Genomic DNA, 15,103 nt, shown 5'->3' on the forward strand with positions numbered 1-15,103 from the left:
CAATGTATTACATTTATTTATTCAATAAAATCATTTCTCTTTTGTCATTTTTGGTTGCTCATGTGATGAGGTATTGAAAATAAGCTCTGCTCATAACACTGTCTGAGAATATCTGAAACTGAAATATGGTCATGCTCAGGTATGCAGACCTTACAAAGGACCAAAACATTGATAATTTAATATACATTACCATATATTCACACCACATGCATCACCAAAACAACTGCAGGTAAGTAATAAAACACGAAAGGGCATGCTGCCATAGTAAATCAGTCAATGGTGGAGTGGAGCAATGCAGCATAACATGCCAATTATTACTGACTATTACAAAACACTGACACTAAAATATACAACTGCCACAACTACTACTACTACTATTAAACCTACCACTTTTACTACTACTACTAAACCTACCTCTTTTACTACTACTATTAAACCTACCACTTTTACTACTACTACTAAACCTACCTCTTTTACTACTACTATTAATACTACAACTTTTACTACTACTACTACTAATAATACTACCACTTTTACTACTACTATTAACACTACCACTTTTACTACTACTAATACTACCACTTTTACTACTACTACTAATACTACCACTTTTACTACTACTAATACTACCACTTTTACTACTACTATTAATACTACCACTTTTACTACTACTACTACTACTACTAATACTACCACTTTTACTACTACTATTAACACTACCACTTTTACTACTACTAATACTACCACTTTTACTACTACTATTAACACTACCACTTTTACTACTACTAATACTACCACTTTTACTACTACTACTAATACTACCACTTTTACTACTACTAATACTACCACTTTTACTACTACTATTAATACTACCACTTTTACTACTACTACTACTACTACTAATACTACCACTTTTACTACTACTATTAACACTACCACTTTTACTACTACTAATACTACCACTTTTACTACTACTATTAACACTACCACTTTTACTACTACTAATACTACCACTTTTACTACTACTACTAATACTACCACTTTTACTACTACTAATACTACCACTTTTACTACTACTATTAATACTACCACTTTTACTTCTACTAATACTAATACTACCACTTTTACTACTACTATTAATACTACCACTTTTACTACTACTACTATTAGTACTACCACTTTTACTACTACTACTACTAATACTACCACTTTTACTACTAACACTACTACTTTTACTACTACTATCAATACTACCACTTTTACTACTACTACTAATACTACCACTTTTACTACTGCTATTAATACTACCACTTTTACTACTACTAATACTACCACTTTTACTACTACTAATACTACTACCACCACTTTTACTACTACTACTAAACCTACCTCTTTTACTACTACTACTAATACTACCACTTTTACTACTACTATTAACACTACCACTTTTACTACTACTAATACTACCACTTTTACTACTACTACTAATACTACCACTTTTACTACTACTAATACTACCACTTTTACTACTACTACTACTACTAATACTACCACTTTTACTACTACTATTAACACTACCACTTTTACTACTACTAATACTACCACTTTTACTACTACTACTAATACTACCACTTTTACTTCTACTAATACTACCACTTTTACTACTACTATTAATACTACCACTTTTACTACTACTAATACTAATACTACCACTTTTACTACTACTATTAATACTACCACTTTTACTACTACTACTATTAGTACTACCACTTTTACTACTACTACTACTAATACTACCAGTTTTACTACTAACACTACCACTTTTACTACTACTATTAATACTACCACTTTTACTACTACTAATACTACCACTTTTACTACTACTAATACTACTACCACCACTTTTACTACTACTACTAAACCTACCTCTTTTACTACTACTACTAATACTACCACTTTTACTACTACTATTAATAATACTACCACTTTTACTACTACTATTAATACTACCACTTTTACTACTACTATTAATACTACCACTTTTACTAATACTACTAATACTACCACTTTTACTACTACTACTAAACCTACCACTTTTACTACTACTACTAATACTACCACTTTCACTACTACTACTACTACTACTACTACTACTACTAATAATAATAATAATAATACTACCAGTTTTACTACTAATACTACCACTATAACTACTACTACTACTACTACCACTATTACTACTACTATTACTGCTACTACTACTACCACTATTAATACTACCACTTTACTACTACTATTACAACAACTAATACCACTTTTACTAATACTACTACCACTATTACTACTACTACTACCACCACCATTACTAAAACTATTACTACTACCAATATTACTAATACTACTTCTACTCTTACTACTATTACTACTACTACCACTACTATTACTACTACTACCACTATTACTACTACTACTACTTTTGCTGCTACTTCCATTACCACTAATATAACTACTAACACTACTACTTTTTCTACTACTACTGCCACTATAACTACTAATACTATTAGTACTACTACTACTACTACTACTACTAGAAGAAGAAAAAGAAGCATAAAATAAAAACAGTACAATGTCTGTCAAGCCAGCATAACAACAACTCATACATACAAGATCATACATAAATAAATATATAAACACAGGAAGCCTAGAGTCAGTAAACAGAGCAGAATAACGGAAGAGGCAGTTGATGAGACAATCATTTTGACAACATTTTCCAATTTTATTGTTTCTCCCATTGAAAAGCAGTGGTGTAGATTTACATTTATTAACTTGGCGCACACTGTTGTACAAGGTGACCTAGAAACGGTGTGTAACACAATCCATATGCAGAGCTGTTAAAGGAGCCAGCTGTGATTGAAGGAGCCAGAAGACCAAAGCTTTGTTTATATTACAAGCTTTATTACTCACTTCCAACTTCGCCTGCCCTGAAAGTTAAATATTCCCACACATTTTAATTAAAATACAAATGATGTGTTGTTTTCGATGATACTATAATGGAATTCAACAAATATGTCAATGATATCAACATAGATTTCCTCTACAAAATATCACAATTATCCAATTATAGACATTACTTTCAGGGTTCCTGTCACAGGAAACACATTTTACATCAATATTAATTTTAAAATGGAAAACAAGAAGTGACTAATTTAATTCACTGTGAATTTAAATGTACAAAACTCTATGTTTATTCCACCAATGTATGTTACACTGAAATTAACACCCTTAGATTTAATGCTCCGGAAGTACTGTGTTTTAGTAATTAGTAATTATATACAAATTTAAAGAAAAAACATGCCACAAATGAAACAGAGATCACAGCAAAAATTCCTTCTTCACATTTCCCAGCTGAGAGTGGAGGGTCAGCCCTCTGGAGCTGGAGCAGGGTCTTGAACCCCTGGTCTACTAATCAGTAACTCAGAGCCTTTACTATTGAGCAACTTACAATTACAGCTGTAACCTATTGGTTGGTATTATGATAAATAATGTACTGTAGGTATCAAATAATCAATGATCAATACATTTCACTAATTGAATCCTAAAGACAGGTAATGCTGCTGAAAAAAAAAAAGCTTTATTCGAAAAAAAAGAAAGAAAAATAAAAAAAAGAAACGGTCATTTGAAAATTTAAAATGAGTTTAAACATATTAAATAATAAGTAGTAAATACATAGAAAATAAAAAAGTCTAAAAAATCTTACTTCTTTTCTTTTTGATAGTAATGAATAATAAGATATTTTCCTACAGAAATAAAAAAAGTACACACATCCTTCACTCAAGTAGAAGTACAGATACCGTACTCATGTTTTAAACGTTGAAGTATTGACTACACTTTTTGACTTAAGTTAAAGTAAAGAAGTTTGGGTTCTGACATGTACTTATGTAAAAAGTAGCCATTACTACTAGCTGTTTTAGTGTCACGCTGGTAACTGGACCACATCATATTAATATATATTATATATATTAATACGAAAAGGTTCCCTGGTGGTCTAGTGGTTAGGATGCAGCACTCTCACCGCTGCGGCCCGGGTGCGATCCCCGGTCAGGGAACCATCTCCAGCCATTAGGGTTGCACACGCCAGTGCACTCTTAGTGCCGGTCCCAAGCCCGGATAAATGGGGTGGGTTGCATAAGGAAGGGCATCCAGCGTAAAAACATCTGCCAAATCAAACATGCTGATGATCCGCCGTGTCAACCCCTAATGGGAGAAGCCGAAAGAAAGTTTATATATATTAATACGAAAGAGTTTTAAATGTTGTTATCTAATGAATGTATTCAGGCTGAACATCCACCATATAGAACACAAGCAGAGAGAAGATGATGATGATCAGGTGAATGTCTCTGTTCTCAGTCATGTTTACAAAAATGGCACGCAATTAAATAGTATCGATCATGTCACCAAATAGATTACAACTAAACTAACAGATCTGGTTTGAAAATTTAAGAAGAAGAAAGTACAGTAAAACTCTGTTGTACGAGCAAACGAAGATACGAGCGATCTTGCTTGCAAAATTTTATAGTGTTATATTTATATTTCACTAGAAATCTTGAAAAATGTCTCTCAAGAAAATGAGTGATGGTGCCGGGAAAAAGAAAGTAAATAGAATTACCATTGAAACCAAGAAGGAAATAGTGGAAAAGTACGAGCGTGGTGTGTGTACTCGTGACCTATGTCAGCAGGATGGGGTGTCTAGCTCCACCATAAACACCATAGTGAAGAATAAAGAGAAGGACAAAGTAGCAAATTTTTTTTATTCATTTATCTTTATTTTTATTACAGTATTTGTATTATCTTATTAGTTATAATGTATTTCTTGATGTCGATACAGTTATTTGCGGTGTATTTATTTGTTAAAATTGGCTCTAAATACTTTTCCAGTGCAGAAATAAGCGATCGTATGAGGTCTCAGAACGGATTCAATCGCTTTTACATTTATTCTTATGAGGGAAAATTAGAACGAACGTACAATTTTCACGAACTAATTATACTCGTCCAACAGGGTTTTACTGTACAGATATTTGTGTCAAAAATTAGTGAAAGTCAAATGTTGTCCAAAAAATACATAGTGAATTAAAGTACTGATAAGAAAAATCTGCTATTTGTATTTTGTATTTGTACTTCGTTAACTCCGGCCTCTGCTAGTTTTCATGAAAGGACACTTCCGCAATGCTGGTTTCTGAGTCACCTGGCAATTTCTTTGTCTAACTGAAATTTGAGCTAGAGGAAAGACGGATGTCTTAAGAATATTCTACATGACATTTTTACGTCCCACTTTTTTCAAATTTTGATTGCACAAAACATTTATAACTACCAACTCGCTGTAATATGAGATGAATTAAACACAGGAAGTGCAGTTAGTTTTGCAAAATGAACCACATTGCGCTCATCACCCTCAGGTTGATTAGTTTCCTAAACCAACATGCCCTGAGTGTTAATCACATGCTTTTATTCTGAAAGCTGCAGGGGTGGGGTTTCATATAGCAACCAGGAGCATCAGGAACATCAGACACACAACTTTACCGTGAGTTTTCCAAACTATTGTGATTTCCATCAAAGCTCCTTTTAAACTTTTTAAACATAGTTTATAGCTGGATAAAGTCTCGGTTTTATTGTATAACTAACATTAGATGTACGTTTATAATGAGGAATTTTATACTTGTGTAGGAATAATGTTCAAGGGAAATAATAAATAATAGTGTGTGTGTGTGTGTGTGTGTGTGTGTGTGTGTGTGTGTGTGCGCGCGCGCGCGCGCCTACATCTTATAAAGGTTGAGGGTCCATTAAAGAGCTTTTTTAACAAGTTTGTTTGCATTGACAATTTGTTTTGGTGACAGAAGCTTTCAGTTGCACATTAAAAAAAAAGGAAAAAAAAATATTTATTTATAAATAAAAATGAATAAAAGGTTAAATACACTTTTATATTGAAAAAAATAAAAATAGAGTATTATTGCACAGACAAGTACAGATTTAATTAGTAAAATGTAGTATTGCACATTTTTAATTTGTATTGAACTATGGAAATATATAATAATATGAAATATCTTCCAATTCCACATTCAGCCCCAATCTGCTGTTATAATAACCCTGATTATTCTGGGGAGAGGTTCCACTAGATTTTGGAGTTTTGTGGAGATTTGTTCGCTTTTAGCCAAAAGCGTGTTAGTAAAGTCAGGTACTGATGAAGGTGAGGTGAGAAGGTCTGGAGTGCAGTGTTTCAATCCATCCCAAAGGTGTTCAGTAGGTTTGAGGTCAGAGCTCTATAGCAGCCCACTCAAGATCTTCCACTCAAACCCCATGTAAAGCAGATCTTCATAAAGCTGGTTTTGTTATGCTGTAACAGATTTGAGTCTCCTAGTTACAGTGAAGGGAACATTTAATTCTACAGCTTCCAAACACATTTATATTTGCGGCATTTAGCAGACGCCCTTATCCAGAGCGTCGTTCAAAAGTGCTTTGAGTCTCTAGTAATGAATAAATATACACTGGTACGCAAGATTACAAATTTAATATAAATATAACTCTTGAATTCTACAAAGCAAACTTGGAAAGTGCTAATTTAAGTGTTTCAGGAAGAGGCAGGTCTTCAACCATCGTTTAAAGATAGCCAGGGACTCTGCTGTACGGACATCTAGGGGAAGTTCATTCCACCACCTCGGTGCCAGAACAAAGAAGAGCCTTGAAATATACTTACCTCTCATTCTGAGAGAAGGTGGTACCAGTCGAGCAGTGCTGAAAGATCTCTTTTGGGGACCATTTTTGGTCTTATAGGCAAGCATCAGTGTTTTGAATCTAAAACGTGCTGCTACTGGAAGCCAGTGAAGGGAGCGCAGTGGGGTGGTGTGGGAGAACTTGGACAGATTGAACACAAGTCGTGCAGCTGCGTTTTGGATCATTTGCAGTGGATGAATAGCGTTGGTTAGCTTTCCACTATAAATGAGAAACTATGTTCATTTATTTTAGAGATTACATTTTTGCCAGTTTTGCACATTGTGTGTGTGTATATATATATATATATATATATATATATATAAAAAATGCATTTTTGTTTGACCAATAATAAAAAATATGCATAAATATAAAAAAATTGCAACAAATTCGGTGCACATATCCCGCTTATCCGTAATTCGGGTTGCGGGGGCAGCAGTCTAAGCAGGCCCCCGCCTTCGACTGCTGCCCAATCCTCACAGCACCGTCCCTTACGGTCCCTCCTGCAGGTGGTGAGCCCACGGGAAGGCGGCCCCACGTCACCCTGACGTCACGGACCTTGATATTTCCCTCGTAAGGGAATTATTTTTTATTGCAATTAAAATTATAATTTAACTAATGCTGATCATGCGTTTAATCGTGATTAAATATTTTAATAGATAGATAGATTCAGTATCATTGTAACACAAATGTTTTTTATGATGTATTTGTGTGTATTTTTAAAACAGTGATTCTAAAGGCAGCTAATTGTATGCTAATGATCTCAGTGTGAAAATTTGGTAGACATTTAAGATAACAGGATATCCTTTCCTCCTTTTTGGTTTTAATTGTAGTGTTTTGAATCACAGAAAGACTTGGTGACGTTTAGTTTTCTGTGAAGTTTCTAGTGTGAAAACCTTGATGGATTTTTTCCTCTATGTGACATTTCACCAGCTCAAACTTAGTTCTCTAAGAAAAGACTTCCCTCCTGTTAGTTGAAATCAGCTACCAGCAGGTGGCAGGATCAACCTGTAACAGCAACTTCACACCATTGTGGGACTCTCCAGCTTTCCTCTGAGCTAACAGTGAGCTCCATTAGTGCCACTGGGTGCTCCTCGGTTCTTTAGCTGAACCTGCCTGTTTCGTTTCCTTGTTCCTTAGCTCCTCATTCTGAGGAAACGACGTAAGACTTGGATATAAGGACAGGAAGCTATAAAAGAACGAACATTATTACAGCTACTTTAATGTTCTCTTATTTGCAACATCTTTCCGCAATCTTTCCAAGCACACTGTACACAACACTTTATCCTTAAATTACACATTATTAGATGTATACATCACACACTTCAATGTTAAAATGTTTGCCTAAACGAGATCACCTGACTTTTTAAACCACATCGTCATAATTGGTGTTTATGCACAGAGTTTGTGTAGTTAGTTTAAGTAAGTATACAAATTCTGAATTGTGCTCCTTATATTGTAATTAAAGATGGTGGATTTGTACAGTAGCAAAAACTACTTTTACCTCTCCTTCATTTTTTTAGAAGGTGGAATTATTGTTTACTCCTGTTTATGGTTTGGAATTCAAGTTATACCACATACAGGCTACAGTTTGCCTCATTTGGTGAAAACTAAATCCAAATATACTAAGGTCTGGTATGTTGTTTGATACAGGCGATAGTATCTTTACTGCTATTTTTTGGGTAAAAAGTTTATATATATATATATATATATATATATATATATATATATATATATATATATATATATATATATATATATATATATATATAAAATAGCTTAGGTAGCCAAAATATTATTAAAGTAAAGTGCACCATGTTAAGATTTGGCATGGAATTGTTTTTTTTTTTTTCTTTTCTTTGTTTGTTTGGTTTTCATTGAGCATTTCAGTTGAGGTCCACCCAGTCCTATGCTAATTGCAAATATCTCCTGCCTGGAATCTCTTCTCGAATCTGGTTTCCATTTCTGAACTTTGGACCCAAAATGTGCGGCAAATAAAATTGTTCCCTGTTGCGTTCTCCACTCTCTTTCCTCACCACTTATCTTTCCGCAAACCACCGATTTTTGAAAGAGCAACTCATAAAGCTTATTTTCCCCCACATTCAGGCAATCTCACAGTCCATTTAGTTTTGCTTCCTGTCACGTGTTCTTCAACGTTATTTAGATACATTTGCCGAAAAAGCAACCGGCCCCTTTGGAAATTTCACTCCGACGCTATGTTGTGCTTTCCAGTTTCGCCAAACTACACGAGAAATAAAGTTAGCATGTGCTGATGAACCCTTCCCCCATCAGTCCTTTCGGAATGCACCTCCTGCCTGGAAACAAAAAGGCGACACAAAACAAGAGATTCGCCCAACCCATGGCTCGGGTGGCAACTCAGCTTTGCCAAGTGTACGGTTCACTGTCCGGTCACCCCAATCTGTCAGTTTAGCACGTCTGAGGCCGCAATCAGCGCTGGGCTCCCGCACCCGAGGTCCCAAACATTGCCTGGCTCATTATTCCCCCTGGAGGAGGTCGTGGCCTTGGCTGCCTAGACGGAACCTGCTCACTAATTAAGCGCACTGCTTTGGCACTGGACGTGTCATGTCTGTAGGACTTCCTGCTGGGATTATTGCTAGCCATGTTCACTTTTCATGCGGCTGAAGGGGGGGGGGATCCATTCAGAGCCAGGGGGTGCATTTCTTTCTGGATACAAGCTCTGAGCTTGTGCTGTTGTGCATGGCTTAAGCTTAAGACCATCATTTCTGTTGGACACTTTATTGGGCTTTGGACTAAATGAACAGTCTTTTGCTCTCTCAGGTTTGCTAGGATGTAGATAAAGATGGTATCTCTTCAATTGTATTAAGCTTCAGTACTCAGCTGGAGAAAGAGAGGAGAAGGATTTTTTTTTTTGCCTGTCTGGCTTTGGCCTGCGGTGGCTAATGTGAGCTGTCCCATATGCGCATGCTCAGCCAGTCCCATGGCATCTTCTAATGTATCCGTTTATTGATCGCATCTCTATTTTCCTCCTTCACTCTCTCCGTCTCATGTTTTTTCTCTCGTGCGCTCTTTCTGTGTCTGATGTGAAAGTCATGCTCTCCCTGTGCAGTGCCCTAATCGTGTACAAGTTACCAAATATTTGCATGCACGGTTCCACACAAAACGTCAAACGATACCTCTTGGAAATATAAGGCCACCTGAGCCGCATTACAAATCGTTCGATGATTGCTCACTAAATGTCCAATAAGTTTTGCAGCCAAAAATACAAAACAACCCAACCCCAAACGATAGAGAAAAAAAAACAGAAGACGCAGCACTGTGGATGCCGTATGTGGATCAGTGCTCCGTCTTTCTCTAATTCTTCTAACGCAGTGGTGGGAGATACATCACACCAGCCCAGCTGCTACGCTCAGATAAGACATTGGACATTGGGAATAGTTGATTAAAGGATTTGGAAAACACTACACAATTTCCTGAAATCTGCATGGTCAGGGATTACAGCGCTGCCTTTTAACGCTGTGCCAGGGAAAAGCCGACCTCCAGCGATGTCCAAATTGTTCTGGAATCCTATTAAAGCAACAGCCGAGGCTTACAAAACATCTGAGATGTACGGGTTTAAAACCAGTCGACTCAGCCAGCAGCTGGGGTTGCACTTGTTTTTTTTTTTTTATATTTGGACAAGAATGCTGATCTCAGATGACTCTTTGTACTGAGTGGAAAAGAAACGATTCCACAGCTTGGACTTTTGAGCTAGCTACTGGCTATTTAATTAATGCTGGGTAATGTTCTTTTTTTGTTCTTTTCTTTCCTTTCTAGGACTTTAGCACCTTTGGCCAGCATTAGTGTCATAAATTACCAGGTCTGTACACATCAAGAGAGTCTTGGACAATTCAAACCCAAAGATTTAATAGAACCCCAGGAACAGCAGTCCCTCTAGGATGTAGTAAGTGTTTATTTACCTAGATGGCACTGTTTCCTAATACTGTTCACCAGATGATATGTTTTGATTCAAAAGGCAGGCAGAGGTTCTGCACATTCTGCTTTTTTAGTGTCCGTTGGAAGAGCAGCCTGTAGCAGCCTCTTCTGTGAAATCCAGATGTTTAGTCCTTGGTTGTGGACTGTAAGACTGCTGATCCAGTACCTCTGAAGTGTGTTGTAATTCTTTATTATTATTATAATTATGGGAATTCTTTGTACAAATGCTAAGACAGTTACAGATTTCCAACTCAATTCCGAGTGCCCCTGATTAAATAAAACACAAAGTCGGTGCTAATACTAATACAGGCCATGCTCCATAAAACTCCATGTACTTCTGGTTGTTTGCTCCGGTTAGAGACAAATGTATTTACAGGGTTTTCGCTTGGTCTTAAAAATTCTAAAAAAAGTAAAAACTTTTGACATCTAGGTCTTAAATTCGCTGTTCTAGGTCTTAAATAATTTTAAATACGTATTAACTTTCCGATGTTTATGTAATGCTCCCTCTAATGCTCATGCAGCACTTTAGAATAATGTTGAAGTTCTTTCGCTAGTAAAAATATAATTCGCTGTACGTATTACAACTACAAACGAGACCAACATGCAACAGCCAATCAGCTTTCTGATATTAGCGTGAATCTCTCTTGGAATGTACCACAGACATAAAACATATTTTATTTTTCGTCTATAGGGTGGGGGTTTTGCGATACTTGGCTTGGAAAAAATAGGAATTCAGGGCTTGGTTAAGGCCAGTCGCTAATACTGTGTTTGTGCGTTTTGATGTCGTGACATATGTCATAAATTTCATTCTTAATGGTCTTAAAAAGGTCTTAAAAAGTCTTAAAATTGACTTAGTGAAACCTGCAGAAACCCTGAATTATAAACAAATGAATTCATGAAGACCCACAAAAACGTAGTCGACCAGCCAAAAAACTAAATGTATAAGGAAAACCAAACTATAGAAGTTTAAAGAGGTCATGTATTTAGTCCTTGTTTTCTCACGAGCTCTCGTTCCTGCACCTGCTGCCACAAATGGTCAGGGTTAGGGCCGCTGCCTTGCGATGTTGCTGCCTCATGAACATGCTCTTAAGCCAGAAACACGGAAAAATTAAGTACTGCTCATGAGGAAACGATGTTTATGTCGAGATCATGAGAAAATTAGATTGTGATTGCGTGAAAACAAGAAAGTAAAAAAAAACCTATAATGCATGGCCTCTTGGGACCTCTGTAATAAACAGCCATTCTTGGTCGAAAAGGTACTAAAGACTGTACATTCCTCATCAGCTACTTCACTGTTGTATTAACCTCAGAGTCATTCTTTACTCAGACAAACTAAAGAATTGAACTATTTCACAGCAGCTTTTATAATAATAATGCTGGCAGTGAGGTGAAGCTCAGGTTTATATCCATTAGCTCATTCAAACACATTATATTTTCGTTATCTATTATAACAGGCCTGGTCTGTATTTTGGATGTTCCATATAAACATTAATAGAAAACATGCATGATATTTGATGTTGGTGATGTTTCCAGTGAGGAGATGCATCAATGTTTGATAGTATTTCTCACAGGAAAACTCTAAAGATAGTATTTAACTCTGAAGTAACTTTAAGAGAAACTTGAGACTATTCCTCTGTAGCATGCTGCAGTGATAACAGGATCTTACTTGCAGATATTACACAACATGGTTAATAGCTATGAGAAAGAAATGTGTCAAACTTGTAATCTGGAACATTTCTGCAGTATAAACGGAATAAGGCATTTTAGGACATGATTGTTTTCCTTTTAAATCAACAATTGGGTTGTAACCAAAGCTTGATATCGAGGTGTGTCACCATGACACACTTTTTTATTCCATATGTAAGTGACAGCACATTTGAACACATTTTTAAAGGAGTAGTACATTCCATGTGGCTGAGCGTGAAATAGATTTGCAGATGAGCTTAAAAAAAATGCAATAAATTAGACCCTGTGCCATGAAAGATCCACTACTGCAGCTACCTTTTCCTCACTGCTGACTTTCCTTAAACTGGAAAACTTTTATACAAACATATTAATAAGTATTTTATTAATGGATTATCTGTAAATGAGCATCCAAAAGGGGATTTAATTGAGCCTGGAATAAAATCCAGTTTAATATGAATCTGTAAATAAACATTTTATTGACGTTCTGGGAGAGAATGGGTTGTTTTTATGTCTTGGAAAGAGCGCCTGCCATTATCATTATCATCAAAGTTAATATATCCTTAGAGAACCAGATCAGGCTCCTGACAGAGATTGTTGTACCAGAATATGGAGGAAGGGAGGACGATGTGTTTCAAAAGTGCTAGTATTTGGTCACAAGGTTAATGTTGTATGAGAAAGGGGTGTGTGTGTGTTATTAACTTTGGCCAGATTCTGTGTGAATTATATGTAATCAATTTTTATCTAAAAGCATTGGGACATCTGAATGCTCAAATATATAGATTCATTAGCATTCAATTTACACTTCACTTTAACTAGGAGACCCAAACCTTTTCCAGCATGACAATGCCCCTGTGCTCAAGGCCAGCTCCATGAAGATATGGTTCACATGGTTTGGTTTACTAAAGCTTATGTATCTGAATGAGCAACAAATCTCCACATGCACACACTAATATCTAGTGAAACGTCTTTCTAGAAGAGTGCAAGTTATTATGGGGTAAATGGGGACTGAATGTGCAATGGGATGTTCTAATAGCATATACACGTATACCATACCATGCATTCTCTTACATCTTAAACCATAGATAAATTATTTCATTTCAACTAAGCAAGAGCCACACCTGATTCCATTTGTTGTTCATTTCATCTTAGCCTCCCATCTAAACCAGTGTGCCTTGTATTCGTCTGTGATAAAAGCCTGCAGCCAAACCGGCCCTTTGTAGATAAGTTTGGAGAGCCCTGGCCTGCATTGCTTGCTTGTGAATGCATGGCACCTCGTTAAAGACTACACTTGCTGTTCTGCCATCCATCCATTCATCCATCCATCCATCCATCCATCCATCCATCCATCCATCCATCCATCCATCCGTCCATCCATCCGTCCTTCCATCTTTCTTTCTTTCTTTCTTTCTTTCTTTCTTTCTTTCTTTCTTTCTTTCTTTCTTTCTTTCTTTCTTTCTTTCTTTCTTTCTTTCTTTCTTTCTTTCTTTCTCAGTCAAACTTGATTCACTTAGATTGTATTGCTTAATACTATGTGAATGATATTATCTCTGTATCTGTATTGGTGTCAATCAGAACAAACAAAAACATGTAATTGCACTGCAGTCTTAAAAAAAAAAAAAAAGAAGTATGAAATCCATGACAGAAAAATTGCAATTACAAATGACAATTTGCAGCACAGGAAAACGCAAGATGGCACTTTGAAGAAAACACTAATATAAAAAGAGCACTCATAACATTTAGGTTTAATGAGCTACACGCTATGCAGACGCCCGAAAACGAGATCTATGCTTTTAAAGGGAGAAAAAAAAAACATGATTACACACAGCAAACTGAAGAGGAAAATCCTTTATTGATTTGTTTCCCCTACTGGTATTAATGCTAATCCCTCTGCCCTCGCTAAAGCTGTGCCTCTTCCCACCAGCGACAGAGCTTAAAATATATTCAAATTTGTTTTGGTGATTGTGTAAAACAGATTAATTAATAAATATAATGTCTACAAATGTAGATTGTGATGACTAGTGTCTATCAGCTACAACATATACAGTATATGTTCATCGTGGCATTTTATTTATTTTAAACCATTAATATCAGTTGAAGTGACTGCAATATAATGAGAAAAAAATATGTATTATTTTCTTTACTCTTTATTTATATGCATTAAATGCAGTCTAACTTTAGAATTACAAATTTTTTAAATCTGGCATCTTGTAATTAGTTAAAACGATGTTCTCATTCTAATAGCATTGTATCATTGTCCATAGTTTGTGTTTTTTGAACCACTATGTGGACAAATGTTTGTGGAAGCCTGATCATGTGTGTGATCCCATTCCATATACAATCCTTATTTTCTTATATAATCATTTCCACAATTCTGGGAAGATGTTCCACTAGATTTTGGAGTGTGCTTGTGGAGATCTGTGCTCATTTAGTAAAGTCAGGTACTGATGGTCTGGGGTTCCAGTTCATCCCAAAGGTGTTCAATAGACTTGAGGTCAGAGCTCTAAAGCAGGGCACTCAAGATCTACTCCATGAACACTTGGAGCTTGCTTTGTCCACAGGGACATTGTCATACATGCATAGAAACGCTTGTTTATGTAGTGCATTGTTTTATGTGTTTAATATGATTTAAAAAATATAAGCTTATTCATTCTGCTTTTAAATGCTCCTACTCACTTCAAGCTACAAGATACAGAAATGTATT

At 35.9% G+C, this 15,103-nt stretch overlaps 2 protein-coding genes across 2 annotated transcripts in view; one reads left to right on the forward strand and one right to left on the reverse strand.

The window, feature by feature from the left end:
• Positions 1–135: 135 nt before the first annotated feature.
• Positions 136–2,756, reverse strand: LOC310718640 (uncharacterized protein; the record flags this gene model as incomplete). The annotated part of the gene is made up of 4 exons (XM_083527551.1): positions 136–149; positions 2,092–2,152; positions 2,428–2,482; positions 2,695–2,756. 4 exons carry the CDS (start codon positions 2,754–2,756, stop codon positions 136–138), a joined length of 192 nt encoding a protein of 63 aa, XP_083383677.1.
• A 2,748-nt stretch (positions 2,757–5,504) lies between these two features.
• Positions 5,505–15,103, forward strand: part of LOC310718128 (uncharacterized protein) — a 78,371-nt gene continuing 68,772 nt past the window's right edge. The window contains exon 1 of the mRNA XM_083526700.1: positions 5,505–5,578. The gene's annotated coding sequence lies outside the window, so the exon portion shown is untranslated. The remainder of the gene's footprint in view (positions 5,579–15,103) is intronic.

This window comes from Silurus aristotelis (genome assembly GCF_946808225.1).
Source record: "Silurus aristotelis genome assembly, chromosome: 23".
NCBI classification, from domain to species: domain Eukaryota; kingdom Metazoa; phylum Chordata; class Actinopteri; order Siluriformes; family Siluridae; genus Silurus; species Silurus aristotelis.